The sequence below is a fragment of the Ptiloglossa arizonensis genome, chromosome 13 (genome assembly GCF_051014685.1).
Source record: "Ptiloglossa arizonensis isolate GNS036 chromosome 13, iyPtiAriz1_principal, whole genome shotgun sequence".
In the NCBI taxonomy this organism is placed as follows: domain Eukaryota; kingdom Metazoa; phylum Arthropoda; class Insecta; order Hymenoptera; family Colletidae; genus Ptiloglossa; species Ptiloglossa arizonensis.
The window spans coordinates 11,663,230-11,682,417 of record NC_135060.1 but is presented as its reverse complement, the minus strand read 5'-3'; the positions used below and the strand labels follow the sequence as shown (position 1 = coordinate 11,682,417).

Below are 19,188 nucleotides of genomic sequence, written 5' to 3'. Positions count from 1 at the left end.
AAAATTTTGTATATGACAATACGTAGAAAGGCCTTGATATCACTGAGAACTCCAAACATTGTACTGTTAAATTATCTTGTATCTAAGTTATTAAATATTACATTCCGTTCCTCAGCAAATAAATTTTTGTTCTTTAAATTTAGGAGAAAAAGTAACTGCACCTATAATAACGAATGTATACCAATTAAGAATCCTTGACCGGATTGCATTTTGTGTTAATACAAGTTGTAATATAATTCAGGCAGTGTCTCCTATTAAATTCAAGTGCAGAGATAAAAAGTTACCAGCATTCACTTTCCTTCAAGTTGTATAAAATTTTTGCAGTATTTTGTATATTATTGAATGAAATGATGTTCATGAATATCATTATAAGCTGTGATTCAATTTTATAATTAGAATGTCAATTGCTTGTTACAACACACATATACGGATTTATGTATAGCTCTATGAATACTAAAGTGTGGATCTTACATTTTCAAAGCTATGTAATTATTATTATTGTTATTACAGCTATCTAGTCTACAAAAATTATTACAAATTTTTAATTGGGATCAAATTTTCATAACATTTTATTATTACAAATTTGTGATTTATGTTTATCTATCTACAAAAACTACTGAAAAATGTGTAAGTGCTGACAACATAATAAACAGTGATAACAGGTTTCTTTGTGTTATTGTCATTATTTTGATAATATTGTACTATAACATAAATATACTTCATGTTTAAAATTTCAATCTGTAAAATAATAAACAGTTAATTATAAAAAACATTATAATATAATTGACATACTATAAGTATTTGATAAGAAAAAGTAGATATTTAGACATATTTACCATAAGAAGTTACAAAAATTTAGTAGAACGATCAAATAAATTTCAATTAAAGAAATTTAAATCAAATTAAAAAAACTAATCGTTATAAAAATTAACATTATCATTTATTCAACTTATAAAATGCTTTTAAATATGAAATATTCTTCATATAATGTCATTTTTAATTTATTTAGAGTACACACATTATGCATTAAAACTCACTGATTTCAATAGGACCACTTAATTTATTTGAATTTTGTTTCACTAAATGTATACAGAACATTTTTATTAAATAAGTGAATTCCTATAATACATTATTGTATACTATATTTTGAATACAAAATTATTAAAAGTATTTGGAACTAATTCCATTGATGGGATTCATGTCAAGTGCTTTCATACGTTCCATTTGAGCGAGTCTGTGTTCATCATCAAATGTTTTTGGTAATGGTGGCATTGCTGCAAAATTTGAAATAATTTTTAGTTTGTCTAGAATACATTTTTTTTAAAAATAACAAGTTTCTAAAAATTCAAGTTTACAACTTGAATTTGCCTTTGTACATAAAATGCCTTTGATTCTTTGAAAGTATTATAATGCGATAAAATAGAAGAAATGAGGCAATAAAATGATTTTCAATTTTTGCACTTTGATACAGTATAAGTTGAAATTTGGAGCTGAAATTTCCTACAAATTAGTTTTGTTTATAAGCTATTGAATGACCCATTACAAGTTGAATTTGCTTTACAGATACATTTGACTTCTTATTTAATTATACTCTTTTAAGTATTTAATTTGCTATTTTAAATTTGTATACATTGTAATAAGACATCCAGGTTAGATGTGTTAATATTATTCACATTTACTATTTTGTAACAATTGTGCATAAATAATCTAATACAATTTTACAATGAATTTAATTTGGAACTTTTATATGAAAATATATGCAAACACATTTTTTAGACTTGTCATATTAGAATTAATAATTTATTTTTATTTTATCTTACCATATAATTTGAGGAAAATCATCGTCCAAAGACTAAGGGCCACACCAAGAAGTGCCACTCCTATACTTCCTTTCCATGAACCTGATGGAGCTTGTAGTTCAACAAGTGTCTGGCGATAGCTAGCTCTGTATAATTCTTTTTTTTCTTGGATAGATAATTTCTTCCAATCTCCTTTTTCCTTCTCTCTTAATGCCTATATAAAATTAGCATTAAGGTAAGAAACTTCATTATGTTAATATAATGTTATATTTAAGACATTTCTTCAAATATTAAGTGTTACAATAATTGTAAAGGTTGCATAACATACTTAAATGTAAGAAACAAATTCTTTAAAGAAAAATGTTTGAGAACTACATTCTACTAATTACACTTAAAAGCAAATTGTATAAACTATTATACATTGATTTTAATGAAACTTCATAAATATATACAAAACTAACAAGTATTAGACCTATGTTTGATTGTTTGTAAGAACAGTTGATATTTTATGAAATTACAGATCTGTTAAATATATTTAACATTACTTCTTTCAAGTGAGAGAATAGCTTGATAGCAATGACTAGCTTTGTAATCATATAACCCTTTTTCCTTCAAAGAAGTGTGAAATCAAAAATATTTAATACAAATGATCTTTATTCTTAAATATCATATAAACTATAGAGTATTTACATAAATAACTCAATATTGATCTAATATTTCCTCTGTTCTCTACTTAATACTGAAATTTCTTTAAAACTAATATATAATACTTTGTGTTGTTTTCTTGTTAAAAAGTTATAGAACATAAAATTAAAGAAAATATTTTACCATGACGTCTGGAGTATTTGCTTTGAAACGAATTGCAGGCATAGGAAAATCAAGTCGATCCATGTAATTTTCTTCTCCATTGTATCCATAGCCTACTACATCTCTATTGCCAATTACATTTACATATTCATATCCATTTGATGAAGACATCCTACGCATGTGAATTGGAATATTTTGGCGTATAGATAAAACAAAAAGTTTGCTAGCCATTGTGTACTGAAATAATATACAAATTTTAAAAGTCAAATTAAATATATTGTCCAATTTCCTTTTTTATAGAAATGTACAAATAAAAATAATAAAGCTATATAATACCGTTAATTGATAATTTATATACATTTATAAGATAAGAGTGATTCCACTGTGACAAAAAAATTGTAGAAATGTATAAAATACGCATGGATAATAAGAGATTGTTAAACATTTAATATATTTATTTTGATTCATGGAAATATTTAATTTTTAAATATTTGAGGCTCTTTAAATTAATCTTCGAATACTACACTCAGTGGTTACCTAACAGAATATGCTTCACAAAAACGATTTAAAAAACATGCACTTATAAAATGTACATGAATTTGTTAAGACTAATATTTTAATATATGACGAATATAATAACACTTTTTATTAATTTGTTGAATTAATGAAATAGTACGTGTCCGAAAACTTACTGTCTTTGCAGATACTGAGTTAAGAGAAGGTAAAATGGCTGCAACACAGTTAGATCATCGTTTGCAGGTTGCACACTCCCAAGTGGTCCTCCGACTACGTATTGTAAGGTCTCTTACCTCCTACTATGAGTAAAAATATCGAATCGTAAAATATCGATATATAACTTAACTAACCATGCTAAACAGCCGCGAATATTTGAAAATATGTAGATATATAACATTTTCGATTTTGAAATAAATTTCTCTTGATGAACAATAAAGCTATACTAAAAGTGAGAACAAAATTTCAGTAGAATGTTAGTAGAAAATATAGAGGTTTTGTAGAAGTGTTATTATATGTTTCAACGTCTACAAATATTTTGACATTTTAGGTAGTACAAATTGTAATGTTATATTGAATTCAGAATAAGTCTACACTTTTATATAATTACTTTTTACTGTTTTAGAATATTAGATAAGATACATATATTTTATTCAAAAAATTTAAAAACAAACGAGAATAAAGACCATCATTTTTATGTTGTTATATAAGAAATAAAAATATTATATTCCATAGTATTGATAATCATAAAAGATAATGCGTTAAAATAAAAAATACACCACATGAATACGAATTAGACATCCAAAATATTCATTTTCGTATATAATAATATAATATTGTATACTTATATTATTATTTGATATAAGATAAAATATAATTGATTAACTGATTAATCGTTTATCTTCATAAACATGCGTTTTTTTCAAATTTTGACCACTCAATTAGTGTAATTAAGTATGATTACTTTAATTAAGCATAAAATATTTCCCAATTTTAATTATAATGGAAAAATTATATTTGAAATTGTAACATATTCTTCATCTCATTGTTGTTCGATATTGACAATCATATTGTAATATTTGTTCTACTGAAATTATGATTTATTAATATGCATATTTATTTTTTACACATATTATCAATTTATTTTGCTTTTCAGTTTATTGTTGATTTAAAATTTTGTAAAACACAAAAAGAAATATTAGATAAAGCGATATTTATATAATTTCAGTGAAAAATGTTTATTAACGATTGTAAAATTGTTAATTTCTGATGATAAAGAAATACGGAATGCAGCGAGAAAGCATATGTGTTACATACGAACACAAAAGAGACACGTGTTATATATATCCAGAATAAAATAGATATGTTAAATGTACACGAAAAACCTGTTACTCAATTGTAAATTATGTTGGTACTTCTTTAAAAAAATATATTCTAATTTTTTTTTTTAAAGTAGGAGCAAGATCAATATAAAAGTAATTAGACATTTCCGTTGTATACGAAATAACACTTCATTCGTTATTTTATTTGTATCAACAAAAGATTGATTTTTTTAATTTTCTGAATCAAGACGAAACTTCTGTAAAACAAATATCGAATGATAAGATAACCCAAAACATTTTAATAGAATATGACAATATTATTTAGAATAATGATACAATATTATATATCAACAAAAAGTTTCAAAGTGAAAGATGGATTTGAGGAAGTAGATACGTATTAAACATTTCATTAAGTAACTCATTTTGTTTACATTTTCATATTATAAAAGACGGTTTAAAAAATGTAATTGATAATGATTATATACATGTTATTTATTTTTTAATCATTTTCATTTTATATTGCAAGTTTGTTTGTGTTTATAACAATAAATGTAAATTTCAATATATATATATATATTTATATATATATATATATATTGATTTTCCTTATATTTTATTATTAGGTCTTTTGCGATAATCATATGAAATATTTGAAATCTATCTTATCGATTGAGCAAATTTATACACGGAAGAACATATGAAGTAGTCTCTATTTCTGGCTGTAGGATCGTACAGTTCGTACGATTATAAACCCGCGGTTGCTTACGGCATGGCGTTAGCCAAGTCGTGTGTCATCGTGCGTTGTAGATGAAAATACAAGTTTATAACGCTTTCATTTTACATGTTATATATTAATGAAAAGCTTTTTGTACAAATTTTAATAGCAGGTGAGAATTTCAGAGAAAGATAACACGAATATCTACAGAGAAAAATAATAGTACGTGTAGACGAACAGAATTTAAAGATGTAGTGAGGTTTTGATATGGCGGCAAATTTTAGTTAAGCGAAGATTTATTGTAAATTTTGGCTGAACTCATCGATCATTCCATTATTTGTTCGAATATAAACGTGTTGTCATTTTTGCGATGAATTTCGACACGTAGTATATCCTATTGCAACGTTACATAAAAAAATTGAAACATTGTGCATTTCTGCATTTTAAAGCACAGTGGCGACATATCATGGCGGCGAAATTTTCTTAACTGCAGTTGTGTATCTCGAGTACTTTCATACCTAATACGTACGCAAAGGAATTTCTTTGTGAAGTAACATATTCAGTAAATGGATATATTGTGTATAAAATTCATTTTATAAGATTTTCATTTACGTTTCGATTTTCTGTGTTCTAAGTGATGTAATTATATTGTATTACCCAGACATAACATCTAGTTAAAGAGTCTTTTTTGTGTACACTCTTTACAGTGACACTATGACTTAGATGTGGAATTATGTTATAGTAGTTCCATATTGATAGAGGACATTGGTGTTATTTGTATTTTACCATATGTTTGTCTTTCATATTTTTTAAGATTATTCAAGATGAACAAGCGCCGTAGAACGTCTTCAGTTGCAAGTCGAGGTACAGAAGATGATGGTGATGATATACCTCCTGAACCAACAAAAAGAAGGAAAAAATTAGATCCTGTAAGTTGTTTCAGATTAATATAGATTAAAAAGTTCAATATTTTGTTAACAACTAAAGTATAACGATTATTTGGTTCAATACATATAGAGTGACTTATGTCAACAATTATATGATGTGCTACGCAACCAGAAAAAGGAAGATGGAACACTACTATGTGATGCATTTATACGTGTGCCTAAACGCAGACAAGAACCTGGTTATTATGAAGTTGTAACAAATCCTATAGACTTATTGAAGGTTCAGCAGAAGTTGAAAACTGATGAGTATAGAGATATGGATGATTTAGCTGCTGATATTCAACTTATGGTTAATAATGCAAAAGCTTTTTATATGGTAATATATTTTAATGTAAATTATTAATTTCGCATAAATATATATATTATATTTTAAGTCAATATATAAGCGTCAATTTTAAGTCAATATCAATCTTGTGAAAACAGCGTACATCTCCTGAATATAAAGATGCCACTGAGCTTTGGGAATTATGTGTAAATACAAAAAATCGGATTACGGAAGAATATGAGGATCCAGAACCCAAAGGAAAACTTATATTAAAAGTAGGACGATTGGTAAGCACATTGTATATTATGTTATGTACAAGTTTTAACCAATAAAAGATCAATACAATGTTAAATATATAGGCTCGAAAGGCAGCAATAAAACAAGACGATGCAGAAGATACATCTGAAAGTTCTACAAATCCTGATGAAGAAACAATGCAACTTTTTGAAGACTTATTTGCTGCAGTTATGACAGCAACAGATCCAACTGACAACAATAGGCCATTGCATACAATGTTTCAACTTAAACCATCTAAAAAAGTTTGATACATTCTTATTAGTGAAATATTAACATGTCATTTTTTTAAACAAATGTATTATGCAAATAATATTACATTTTCAGTTATATCCAGAATATTATGATGTAATTGAGACACCAGTAGACCTAAAAACAGTTGCAAGGAAAATTCAAGAAGCAGCCTATAGTAGCATTGCAGATATGGAAAAAGATTTAATGTTAATGTGTCGTAATGCTTGTCAGTTTAATGAACCCGGTTCTGAAATTTATAAAGATGCTAAACTTTTGAAAAAGATTATTACTGCAGCAGCAAAAAAACAGGATACTGGATTAAGTAGCAATGTTCCAAAAATTGCAACAACTGCACCATCGACACGAAGTAAAAGAGGAAGTCGCACTATGGCACAATCTTTAATAGCTCAAACTGCAGCATTGCCAGATGAAGATGAAGAAAGCGACGATGAAGAAGAAGAACCTGCAGAAACTGAAGAGGCTGACAATCCCCAGTGGCAACTGTTTCAAACTATCCGAACAGCACCTAATCAAGGTATTTCAAATTATATATAATATTTTATAATAATGTTGACCTTATCCTTTTCATTTATGTAGGAGTTAGAATGAGTGAATATTTTTGGAAGTTGCCATCAAAGAGATTATACCCTGATTATTATAAAATGATTAAAAATCCTATTTCTTTACTACAAATTCGTACAAAAATAAAGGTAATTAATAAAAATAAAAATGTTTTACATTTTGTAAGTCATTTTTATTTAATTTATAATTATTATAGAAAGGTGAATATGGTACTGTTAGTGAAGTGGCTGGTGACATGAATATTATGTTTGAAAATGCAAAGAAATATAATACTCATACATCTAGACTATATAAGGTAATAAACATTGATAGGTTTAATAATTTCATGTACTTTATTTTTATCATTCACTTATGCTGTAATTTTTTAGTGTGCTGTAAAACTTCAAAAGATTATGCAAGAAAAAGTGCAAGAGCTTTTAGAATTTGATCAGGTAAATAACATTATATTGAGGTATATTGTTTTGTACAGTTTAGCTATCATATTTGTACTTTAATGAATTTTACTATATTGAAATATTTAATATAATAAAATAACAAATTATTCTTTTTCCAAGCAGTTATTTTTCATAAAACATTTTACTTTTTGATTACATATATACATATTAATGTGAATTAATATATAAATAAATTTAATTTCAATTTCATTTTTTGTTCATAGGATTCAGACTCGGATAGCGAATTTGAAAATAATTCTCATCAACCTAAACTCATTAAGCGTGCTTCAAATCTGTTGACTCGAGGAAAATATAAAGACAATATACCATTGAAGAAACGATTATATGCATTAGTTAAATGTGTCATAGAATACGTTGTAAGTAATTCCAACTTGAATTACTAAAACTGAAACTTATCAATACAGAGGATATTATATTGTAGTGCGAAGATGGACGACAACCGATGTTAATGTTTATGGAAAAACCTTCTAAAAAATTGTATCCAGATTATTATCAAGTAATAGCAGAACCCATTGACATGTTAGCTATTGAAGCAAATATTAAAGCAGAAAAATATCAAAGCGAAAACGAATTAATACAAGATTTTAAGGTATATATATGTATATATATATATATATATATGTATCTCATATTCTTGATAATAGATTTATTTTATATTTTATTGTATGTGACTTCTTATTATACTTTATATTGTACTATTTTATTTTACATTTATTTTTAGTTAATGTTCAACAATTGTCGTCAGTACAATGAAGAAGGTTCTTTAATATACGAAGATGCAAATACTTTGGAAAAAGTTTTAATGGACAAAGTAAAAGAATTAGGTCCCTTGCCAGAGATACCTAAACCTACAAAATCAAGCGCATCTACACCAACTAGAAATGTTGGGTATGTAATATTTTAATGTATACAGAATTATAAAAAAAGAATTACTTATCTAAATTTATTAGTGAAAAGTTGTATTTATTATAATGAAAAGTATTTATGCAGATAACATATATTTTTTTTAAATATAGGAGACCCAAGAAAGTTATACCATTGCACTTACAAAAATTAAAAACTATGTATGATACTATAAAAGATTATCACGATGCAAAAGGAAGACAGTTGTCTCTAATTTTTATGAAATTGCCGAATAAAAATGAGTATCCTGATTATTATGAAGTTATTAAACAACCAATGAACATGGAAAAAATAGCTTCCACTTTGAAAAATAATGGGTACGAGAATTTAGACGAACTTGTATCGGATTTTATATTAATGTTTGATAATGCTTGCAAATATAATGAACCTGATTCACAAATATATAAGGTTTGTACATTGATATGTATGATATTATTAATATCTAATTCAAATAAAATGAGATTTGTAATAATATTATCTAACATGAAGTAATTTTGAAAAGAAAGAAACTTCTGTTATTTAAAATATTTAAAAATTAGATATAATTATTATTAATTATAATTTTAAATTGAAAGAAGATTAATTTTTTAAAACACAAGTAATTAATTTGTAATAATTTTGATAGCTTGGGTCACATTGTTAATAAGAAAGTATAAGGTATATTAAAAAATATAGTTAACATTATGTTTTTAACTTAATTTAGAAATTATTTTTTAAAATTATGAAATTACTGACGTACAAAAACAATAGTACGTAAGTCGGAAGTTCAATTGAAATTTCGCGCTAAAACATGGAAAACCCGATCTGTTTACGGTTATAGTTTTTGAGGTTACGTGAAGTTAGCTTCCTTCGTAGCTTTGTGCTTCGTACGGTTTCATATAAGAATTTTATGGAATAACGAATGATTTTTATCTATGTATAAATATAATAATATAATTGATGTGGATATGCGATTCTATCAAACTAATGGTCATAAATTAAATACATGGAAAGTTGCTTAGTAGATAGCTATTATAAATGTTGTGACTTCTGTACAAGTTCTTTTCGTGTATGCGCTGTTATTCACAATGTCTGAACAAGGATATAGTAATAAACAAGAAAATATTTTTTTCGCCCAAAAAACATTAAAAGTTCGACCTTGTTTCATACGTTTATTAAGAGACCATGAAGTAGATCAACGTCTATCAAAAAAATGCAAGAAGAATGAAACAGAAGTAAACAAATACTTCATTCTTTTAAGAATATTGCTAATTAATTTTTTTTTTTCATTAATTTGTTTCATTAACATATAAATATAAAGTAAAAATTAATAGCATCAGTAAATTTTAATCTTAGTTTACCATCAATTAACATGATGTTCCAGGATGCTTTAATTTTACAACGATTAGTGCTTCAAACAAAATTACAGTTAAGTGAAGATGAAGAAAGTGTACCAGATGTATCTGCTGCAGTTCAAGAAATATTGGCAACAATTTTTACTGCTCTTTATAATCACCAAGATGAAGAAGGAAGGTGTTATTCAGATTCTATGGCAGAACTTCCAGAACATGATATTATTGATGGAAAGAAGTATGTTATCTTTGATTTAAATTAAGTTGTATCTAATTATGCTTCTTATTTATAGATTATGTTTCTTGCTATTGATTTGCCTTGAGTAACTTGTACTATCTTAAATAATAGGGTACGAGGATTATCATTAGATTTAATTAAAAGAAGATTAGACCGTGGAGTTTACAAACGATTAGATCGGTTCCAAGAAGATGTGTTTACATGTTTAGAGAGAGCTAGAAGGCTGTCACGTACAGATTCACAACCTTTTGAAGATAGTGTAGAACTTCAAGCATTTTTCCTACGAACTCGTGATGAAGTAACTCGTGGTGGAGATTTATTACATTCACCAGCACTCAATTATACTCTTCTTGATTTGTCTGCACAAGTTGCAGAACTAAAGCGTGTAAAGCAACAACAAGAACTAGCATTACCTAATGAAGAGGAAAGTTGTGATGGAAATGAAACAAAAGTATGCAGTATAGTTGTCATAAAAGATGTATATAAGAAAGAATAATTTTATTTATTTTAATATTTTTGATTTGTTTAGGATTCAGAAACAAATACTAATACAGAGGGAAGTAATAGTGATAATGGTGGTTCGATGAGTTTTAATCAAGAAGTGTATAGAGCTGGTGATTTTGCATACATAGAACCTACAGAACGAGGCATGGAGTATAGTGTGGTTCTTATAGAACGTTTGTGGACAAATGCTGAGGGACAGCAAATGTTATATGGAAATTTATTTTATAGACCGAGCGAAACTTATCATGTAGCTTCTAGAAAATTTCTCGACAAAGAATTATTTAAAAGTGATGCTCATGTAGCTGTACCCCTAGCCAAAGTAGCTGGTAGGTGTTGTGTTCTAAGTGTTAAAGATTATTTTAGAATGCAACCTGAAGGATTTCTTGAAAAAGATGTTTATGTATGTGAATCACGTTATTCTACAAAAGCAAGAGCTTTTAAAAAAATCAAAGTCTGGAATTTTGATCCAGATCATTTAAAACTAATTTCAAGAGATAAACCATTAGAACCAAAACGGGTAATATCAGTATACAAGGAAAGACTAGAAAAGCATAAAGAAGAAATCGCGGAATTAGAAGAAGGAGAAAAATTAATGGAAAAGGAAAGACCTGTAAGTCATATTTACAATATTTATATCTTGCTTCTTAGTTATAAAGTAGATTATATACAAAAAATAATATTGTTATTTATTAGAAAAAAGTATAACCATATTTTACTTTGTAGAATGTGGTACTATATAACCCAGGTGACACAGAGAATACCTATTATGAACAATATAATACATGCGCGGGTTCTGTAAAAACAGGAGATTTTGTTTACGTAGCAACAGATGGAGGTAGACAACAAATTGCACAAATTGATGCTATTTGGTCAACCAAAGAGTAAGCAATGTATTTTAGTATAAATTGTGTAAGATTTAAATATTTATTAAAAGTAATTTTTAATTTTTTTAGTGGAAAGTGTTATTTCAAAGGCCCATGGTTGTTGATGCCAGTAGAAGTACCACATGCTCCCAATAAATTATTTTATAAACAAGAACTTTTCTTATCTACTGTTGATGGTACTCATCCGATTGTGGCTATTGTTGGGAAATGTGCCGTCCTTGATTATGGAGAGTACATTTGCAGTGAGTACAAAACAAAATATAAAACTAAAAGACTATACATTTTATAAGGATATCGTATAACAGTTTTTACAAAATTTTTACATTTGTATAGGTCGACCTACAGAAATTCCGGAGGACGATATATATATTTGTGAATCATTGTATGACGAAAGTAAGAGCCTCATGAAAAAACTTGGTCAAGAAGGTTTAAAAAAATTCAATCATAGCTCAGCAGTGACTGAAGATGAAATTTACTTCTTCCGAAGGCCAATTAATCCTGCCAAAGTATGTATAAAGTTTAAACATTTATACTAACATTATATGCAACAATTTGATAACAATAAGTAGCCTATTATTTTGATATGCAACTAACTGAATATTATTGCTTTGCATGTGATGTGTGTGTTGTAGGTTCCAGGCGATGTGGCTCAGACGCAAAATCAAGTCAAGTCTGTTACTCCTAGTTCAACTCAATTTGAAATGGTAATTTCTACTTATAAACTTCTTATGTTCTTGTCAACAATACAACAAAGATGCATGTTCCCTTAAAGTCATGCGCAAGCTCATAATTACTAATGGTACAAAGTGTTATCAGACTAAATTAGGACCATACATCTTGTTTGACATATGAGTATGACTTGTGTGTGATGAAGATCTTGTATCACTTTGTATCTGAGCATGCTTCTCATTTTATGCCGGCATATTCATGGTTTCTTTCTGTTTATTTTATTTCATTTTTTATTGGTTTACATACATACATATGTATTTTATGGAATTACGTTTTTCTACATATTGCTTATGTAGAAGTAGCAAATGTTTTTCATGGATTTAAATTCAGAGCACCTGTTGGGTTTATCGCTAATACGTATATATATACATATATATAATGATATACATAAAATACCACCAAAAAGTCGCTTCCATGTCACTCTAACCCAAATAATGGAAGGATTAAGCCTTTTGCTTTGAACGTAATGCATACAGTACTAATGTCTAAGTATACAGATGCTTAGAATACTTTTGAGGAATCAGAATCAAGTATTAGAAGATTACAATATTATAATAACTTCAAACAATATGCTATAAATGATATATAGTGCATCGCGATAATTTATAATGAAGTTAAATCTTTTATCTTTAATATTAAACTCATAAATACTGCATCTTATAATATCTTTAATCAAGAACGATTTATGTAGTTAACAGTATTATACGAAATTGTTATACTGATACAAATAATTCAGAAAATATTCATATCACAATCGGTAACGGATATTGAACGTAACATAACATAAATGGTATAGGAAGCATCACCATTGTTACCGAAGCTGGAACCCGATGTGCTAGGCATGGGAGTAGGATTAGGAGTGGGAGTAGGAGTAGGAGTTGGGGAGGACAGCATGGATGCTGGTGGTCCACCATCCGTTGGATCTGCAGAAGCTCAACCGGTGCTCTCCAATACACAAACTCCTGTGTCGACTAAGAAGGTAGGCCTTATCGTGACATTATTTGCTTACAATTTGATCACATATTGCATTTTATTTATTTCATTTTGTTTTTGTTTAGAAAAATATGCCAGCATACTTTTTGTTTTTGCACCGTTTAAACTTTGTTATTTAACATTATAGAACGACAATTAGATGTTTTACCTTTGAAGGTATAATATCAAGATTCGTTTATGAGACAGTGGCATTATAATTTGTGTTTTCCTCTGTTTAGAAAACGGCGGGTAAGAAATTAGTTACGGGCTATATTTTATATTCGAGTAAAATGCGAACGCAGATTACACAAAACAATCCTGAATCATCCTTTGGGGAGATTAGCAGAATTGTTGGCAACGAGGTATTTATTTATTTTTTACTGTTGATTTTTAGTTTACTATAAGAATCCATTGAAGAAGGAAAGTATGCAGATTAAATTTTTCGAACATAGTGACATAAAAATACTTATCAATTCCCATTGTGAAAAATCGCCAAGAGTATATCATTCTGCATGCTTCATCTTTCCTTCAAGTATGTTACGTTTTTCTCGAGGCTACTATCCACATTTTCCATCAAAACCAAAATATTATTGTCGTTAACAATAAAAGTTATCGTTTAAACACAAATTATTATATGCGAATTATACAATGATGTAAAATTTAAAATACTACGTATTTTGTATCTAGTTCATTCACCATATATGTTTAACATCTAACTATTATTATCTTAATATACATTATAAATTAATTATATAAACTGTTCTTATATACATATACATGGAAAGTAGCCATGATAGAAAACAGTTTTTCTGACCATTTTCTTATCTTCAATCTTGAAAATGGTTTGAAAAACTGGTTTTTAAAGAATATCAAAATGTTGTGAAAATAAATATTTTTTCCATTTCAGTGGAGGAAATTGCCAGCAGGAGAAAAACAAGCTTGGGAAGAAAGAGCAATCAAAATGAACGAGGATGGAGGACAGCTTAAAGGAACGTCCGTTTCAGTGGGCACCAATTCTTTACAAGATGTAGTATATGAATGTTGTTGGGACAATTGTGACTGGCAATTTGAAGATATGACTGATTGTATCGACCATTGTATCGCTGAACAAAATGGGCATGTACAATCATCCTTTGTTAATGCTGCTAGTGGTAAGTTCATCATGTTATTTTAATATTCTACAACTGGAAATAAATGAAGTTTTAAAAACTTACAATTAAATTTTTAACAGATGTAGAATTTCAATGTCAATGGCGTGGATGTGGTCGTACGAAAAAATCTGTGCCCCCATTCCCAAGTGTACAAAGACTAGCAAGGCACGTTAAGGAAGTACATATCCTTAAGTCAAATGGACGTATAATACCTCCTACAGAAAGAAGCAAGTACGATATCAAAAACTGTTACATCATTAAGTCGTATTTCTCAATTCATAAATTTACATTTTGCATTCGTCGTATTTTTTGTTATAGAAATTATATGGCATCAAAAGGCCCAACGATATTGCCGCCAATGGAAACAGGTACTTCATTCTTAACAATCCAAAAATTATATTTACAATAAACGTATAGTAATTGTATGATTACATAGAAATTTCTTTATTATAGAAACATCAGCAGCCGCGACTCAAACAAGCAATGTGCCTGCCGCTAAACAACCAGAGCCAATGTTTGTTGCTGTTCCTCCAAGACCAAGTCGTGTATTACATTCAGATGCTTACTTACGGTAAGTAGACTGTTTACTGTTAGTATTAGTGATATACGTTCACAAAAACATATTGTTCCCATCTATAGGTATATTGAAGCTCTAAACGTAGAAAATCGGTACATATCAAATTGGGATAAACAGATGAATGCTAATCCTGATAATACACAAATTCCTGACGTAACGAAATTACCTGCCGAATGGCTCGGAAACGGTGTAGGCAACCATGGAAATGTGGTAAACGCCTTATGGACACTCAGGAATATGATGATGCGAGATGTGTTGGCCATCAATAAAACTTTATAGTTTATAACTCGTTAAGATCTATAATCTTTAATATTCGATGATACCTTAAAACTACAATTTTCAGGTCCGTCGATGCTAGATGAAAGACTGAAGATTATTGTTTGAATATCAGTGTATTTATACTTTTAGATTATTTCTTTTTTTTTTTTTACAACTCTAATGAGTATGACAAACTTAACTGTAGTACACTTTTGAGTAATTTCTAATCCGTAATTAGAAATAACAAGGAAAGTGACATTATCGTTACAAAAATTTTAGATCTGCGGAGTATTTACACAAAAGATTGAGTTTAGCGAAAAATTAATTTTAATTTCTCTTATGTTACGATTTTCACTAAGTGAAAATGCAATGAACATTATTTTCGACACATCGCCTATGGATCTGTTAGGAGTAGAACTAAAATGTTACAATGTAAGAATCGCCATTTTGTACATATTTCGCTATTTTTAATTTTAACTTTTCATAAAAAGAATTTTGTATTTTGTGTATCGCGCATTATAAAAGTGTGACTTGAAAATTCCTGTATTCATACTGTAATATGAAATTATAATGTAAATATAAAATAATGCACTTTAGAAAACAATCTGGCATAGGCAACAATATTATTATATCTCTAAATACTAATTCCATGTCACGTAGTATTTTTAATGTAATATTTTAATTCACCTTTTTACAAAATTTTTATAGGAAAACGTAAATCAATATTTATTCATAACTCAGAATTGTAATTGAATTGTTTTTAACATCTTCAATGGAAAGAGTTACTAATTTTTTAGTAATTAATTATGAAAGTAAATTTTATGGTCTAAAATTCTCCAGAAAAATTCACTAACTGTAACCTTGAATTCAACAAATATTTGTTACCAAAAACATTACATCAGTTGAGGTGACATAATAATCTGTTTGTACAGGAATAAAATCATTATTTAATTAATGAAATGTGTATTCATCGTTTAATGCATATAATGAATAATTACATTCAATTACCAATTTATATGCAACTAAGAGAAACAGTTTTCATCATGTAATGTTATTTTTTTTGCAAAGATAGAAATATGTGGTACACCTATTTTTTGAAATTATACCACTTAGACGTAATAGAATTTTTTAATATAAAAAAGAAATGGTAATTGTACAAAGAAATTGATTGGATGTGTATTTATTCATCATTTTTGTATGTACATTTACTAGATACAAAATTTAGTTCAGTATGTTACATATAATCATGTACAAATTTATTATAGAACTTTTATACCAAAACACTGTGTAATGATAGTTTTCTTTAATAATTATTTGTATATTTACAAGGGTTATAAAGATTGTTGATAAAAATTTGGAATAACATTTTTTACACAATTTTAAACATTTCTTCCAAATAATTGTTTCCAAGTTTATATCAGTTCTATATACTTCTCTTAACACCAATTTTCTTCTAATTTTTGTATTTCGACTATGAAGTACATTTTGCAATTATTACTTTATATTGCAGAGCAAAAAATATGATAAATTATTTCACCTAGCATTGACAGTCCAATATGTTAAAATGAAGTTTCTTATAAGTGCATAGAAACTGGAAAGAAATCATACTGCTGTCTTGTTAACAAATAGGATCTACAACCAGTATGATGAATTTTGTAATTGAGATTAAAGCAAACTCAGATTGTTATTTTCTCTTGTACTTTGGATATACATTTATATCTTCAAATGAAAATTATGTATGAAATGTAGTTTTCAATTTAGAAGTCGCTCACCCGTCCACCGTTTTGCCAGTCTCCCCACTTTGTTGGATCTTTTTCACTGTTTGTTATTAGTTCTCCACTGGTTGGGTCAGTTTCCACTAATACCAAATCCACAAAACGTTCTTTTGAGGGTACTCCTATTATTTAATTTTCTTTATAGCGATTATATTATAACTTATATTTTACTTACTTGGTATTGGTTGCAATTTCATTTTTTTATGAAATTGTTTCATTCTTGCAGATTCTTCCTTTCCATCTTTTGAATCTACCTTTTTGGCTTGCAATAAAGCAGCTAAGCATTGTGGAAAAACATTCAGTATTAAAATGTCAAAATAATAAATTTATAAGCTAAAATTTATATGCTTCGTACTTGTTAGAAATTGTCTAGATCTATATATTAATGGTTTTGTAGAAATTTTATTCAGATAATTCAACATGCTGATGTTAATACACATATCAGCTCTAATTTCAAAATACTCTTATTTGTTTATCTTATTAAAATGGCTAGGAAAAAGATTGAAGGCTTAAAGAGTATTAATTCTTTTGTTATATTTTTAACAAAATATAACAAAAATACAATGTGCTTATGTAGTTCTTAATAAAATATGAATATATTTTTTTATTTACTTATTTTATTATAAGTTGCATAGCTCTTTTTGTAGTATTAACAACCACACTTTTGTGGTCTATTTTTTAACACAATATGAAGTATGTACATAGTAGATTAATCTGTAATAGTTTCTTAAGATTTCTAGTGTATAATTGAATCAAGAAGTTATAAAAAATTTCTGTTCCTTCTATTATTGGATACTTTTTGGTTGGTTGAATCCTTTTCTTATATTTTTGTACTTTCAATTTAAAGTACTCTTGTACTTTCAAAAAAAATTCAATTATAAAGGTAAAATTGCAGTTTTTACATATGGATTTTTCTTTTTTTTTGTCATCAGGTATGTACATGTTAACTTAGAATGTCCAAACTTAAATTAATGTATTATTACCTGGTCCTTTAATACCACTTATTGTTTACTTTGTATCACAATTTAATTTTCGTACTTATAAGCTGTTAAAAGTACGATTAAAAGTAAAACATCCATTTTCAAATAAAAGAAAATGTTTTAAAATCAGAACTTTTATTTCTTTGTTTCATTTGAACAAAAAATTTATTTTTTTAAATACATTATAAATAATATTCATTATAAATAAACTATTAAATATTTTTAAATTATTATTCTATATGTTTTTATTTACATAGACTACAAAGAACTATTAAATAACTATATCACCTTCTACTTTCTAGACATATCTAAAAATCTGTTACTCGACCTTTTCTTTCCCAATCACCATACCGAGTTGGTTCTGGTCCTCGTGGACCTCCTATTTCACCTGTTTCTGGATTGATATCATTTGGAAATGGTTTCAATGGTTCTTTTTCTTGATAAGGATGTTTTCCTTCTAATTCTTCTAGTTTTTCTGTTGCATATAAAACGATGCCATTTTATCAATAATATCCTCACATTTTTGTAAAAAATGTTTTATTATACAGTAATATACCTATAGGTGTACGTTCTTTCAATTTTTTCTTAAATTCACGCATTCTTGGACTTTCGGTTGCATCGTTTCCTTTTGCAGACAATATTTGACATTCTGTAACGAGAATTAATTCGTTATTCACTAAATTAATACTGCATACAATTTCTGAAACACTTACGTTTATAGAAGAGGTTAATTGAGCATTTTGTAATTTCATGATTAATTTTTAATAATTTGTAAAAACGGTTAACGTTCGGAGTAAATATAACCATATACATCGTGAATGTTTTTATGTATTTTATTGATTGAATAGAAGTTATTATATCACGTTATAATCACATTACGTTTTATTACTATACCGTCAAAAGTTTGATTACTATTTTACACTTGAAAGTATCGAGAAATTTCTTACAATTCA

At 27.5% G+C, this 19,188-nt stretch overlaps 4 protein-coding genes across 10 annotated transcripts; 1 reads left to right on the top strand and 3 right to left on the bottom strand.

Annotated features, from left to right (window-relative positions):
- Positions 1-1,040: 1,040 nt before the first annotated feature.
- Positions 1,041-3,411, bottom strand: LOC143153781 (cytochrome c oxidase subunit 4 isoform 1, mitochondrial). Its single transcript, XM_076325327.1, has 4 exons — positions 3,299-3,411; positions 2,628-2,843; positions 1,821-2,013; positions 1,041-1,274 (listed from the first exon to the last, which is right to left on the bottom strand). The coding sequence occupies exons 2-4, from the start codon at positions 2,835-2,837 to the stop codon at positions 1,162-1,164; spliced, it is 516 nt and encodes a 171-aa protein (XP_076181442.1). The 5' UTR covers positions 2,838-2,843; positions 3,299-3,411; the 3' UTR covers positions 1,041-1,161.
- Positions 3,412-5,227: 1,816 nt separating this feature from the next.
- Polybromo (protein polybromo) lies at positions 5,228-15,512 on the top strand. 7 transcript variants are annotated; one of them, XM_076325324.1, is made up of 27 exons: positions 5,228-5,328; positions 5,971-6,085; positions 6,174-6,419; positions 6,527-6,655; positions 6,728-6,907; positions 6,990-7,431; positions 7,494-7,606; positions 7,675-7,773; positions 7,847-7,909; positions 8,137-8,286; positions 8,355-8,522; positions 8,655-8,821; positions 8,950-9,244; positions 10,200-10,405; positions 10,517-10,856; positions 10,935-11,519; positions 11,633-11,790; positions 11,863-12,035; positions 12,127-12,299; positions 12,426-12,497; positions 13,319-13,501; positions 13,734-13,856; positions 14,402-14,645; positions 14,726-14,876; positions 14,964-15,013; positions 15,099-15,216; positions 15,285-15,512. In XM_076325324.1, exons 2-27 carry the CDS (start codon positions 5,981-5,983, stop codon positions 15,499-15,501), a joined length of 4,950 nt encoding a protein of 1,649 aa, XP_076181439.1. In that variant the 5' UTR covers positions 5,228-5,328; positions 5,971-5,980; the 3' UTR covers positions 15,502-15,512. The 7 variants fall into 7 exon arrangements, with proteins under 7 accessions (XP_076181439.1, XP_076181433.1, XP_076181440.1 ...); XM_076325318.1 differs by having other exon boundaries at positions 8,137-8,289; XM_076325320.1 differs by lacking the exon at positions 5,228-5,328 and adding an exon at positions 5,665-5,681 and having other exon boundaries at positions 8,137-8,289.
- Positions 15,513-17,016: 1,504 nt separating this feature from the next.
- Positions 17,017-17,695, bottom strand: LOC143153666 (uncharacterized). The gene is made up of 3 exons (XM_076325086.1): positions 17,611-17,695; positions 17,431-17,532; positions 17,017-17,338 (listed from the first exon to the last, which is right to left on the bottom strand). Exons 1-3 carry the CDS (start codon positions 17,693-17,695, stop codon positions 17,238-17,240), a joined length of 288 nt encoding a protein of 95 aa, XP_076181201.1. The 3' UTR covers positions 17,017-17,237.
- A 658-nt stretch (positions 17,696-18,353) lies between these two features.
- Positions 18,354-19,176, bottom strand: LOC143153922 (succinate dehydrogenase assembly factor 4, mitochondrial). Its single transcript, XM_076325562.1, has 3 exons — positions 18,949-19,176; positions 18,792-18,884; positions 18,354-18,710 (listed from the first exon to the last, which is right to left on the bottom strand). The coding sequence occupies exons 1-3, from the start codon at positions 19,046-19,048 to the stop codon at positions 18,544-18,546; spliced, it is 360 nt and encodes a 119-aa protein (XP_076181677.1). The 5' UTR covers positions 19,049-19,176; the 3' UTR covers positions 18,354-18,543.
- Between the last annotated feature and the right edge of the window lie 12 nt (positions 19,177-19,188).

What these genes read in the sequence shown, in the direction of transcription:
- LOC143153781 (XM_076325327.1), bottom strand. Translation starts at nt 2,837, where the DNA reads ATGGCTAGCAAACTTTTTGTTTTATCTATACGCCAAAATATTCCAATT. An exon ending in CAAATACTCCAGACGTCATG is followed by an intron (nt 2,014 to 2,627) that starts GTAAAATATTTT and finishes AATTTTATATAG; the next exon opens with GCATTAAGAGAGAAGGAAAA. An exon ending in GATTTTCCTCAAATTATATG is followed by an intron (nt 1,275 to 1,820) that starts GTAAGATAAAAT and finishes CAAATTTTGCAG; the next exon opens with CAATGCCACCATTACCAAAA.
- Polybromo (XM_076325318.1), top strand. Translation starts at nt 5,981, where the DNA reads ATGAACAAGCGCCGTAGAACGTCTTCAGTTGCAAGTCGAGGTACAGAA. An exon ending in GGCCAATTAATCCTGCCAAA is followed by an intron (nt 12,300 to 12,425) that starts GTATGTATAAAG and finishes TGTGTGTTGTAG; the next exon opens with GTTCCAGGCGATGTGGCTCA. An exon ending in GCAGAATTGTTGGCAACGAG is followed by an intron (nt 13,857 to 14,401) that starts GTATTTATTTAT and finishes TTTCCATTTCAG; the next exon opens with TGGAGGAAATTGCCAGCAGG.
- LOC143153666 (XM_076325086.1), bottom strand. Translation starts at nt 17,695, where the DNA reads ATGTGTATTAACATCAGCATGTTGAATTATCTGAATAAAATTTCTACA. An exon ending in ATCTAGACAATTTCTAACAA is followed by an intron (nt 17,533 to 17,610) that starts GTACGAAGCATA and finishes CACAATGCTTAG; the next exon opens with CTGCTTTATTGCAAGCCAAA. An exon ending in GAAATTGCAACCAATACCAA is followed by an intron (nt 17,339 to 17,430) that starts GTAAGTAAAATA and finishes ATTTGGTATTAG; the next exon opens with TGGAAACTGACCCAACCAGT.
- LOC143153922 (XM_076325562.1), bottom strand. Translation starts at nt 19,048, where the DNA reads ATGTATATGGTTATATTTACTCCGAACGTTAACCGTTTTTACAAATTA. An exon ending in AATTAACCTCTTCTATAAAC is followed by an intron (nt 18,885 to 18,948) that starts GTAAGTGTTTCA and finishes TTCTCGTTACAG; the next exon opens with AATGTCAAATATTGTCTGCA. An exon ending in GAAAGAACGTACACCTATAG is followed by an intron (nt 18,711 to 18,791) that starts GTATATTACTGT and finishes TATATGCAACAG; the next exon opens with AAAAACTAGAAGAATTAGAA.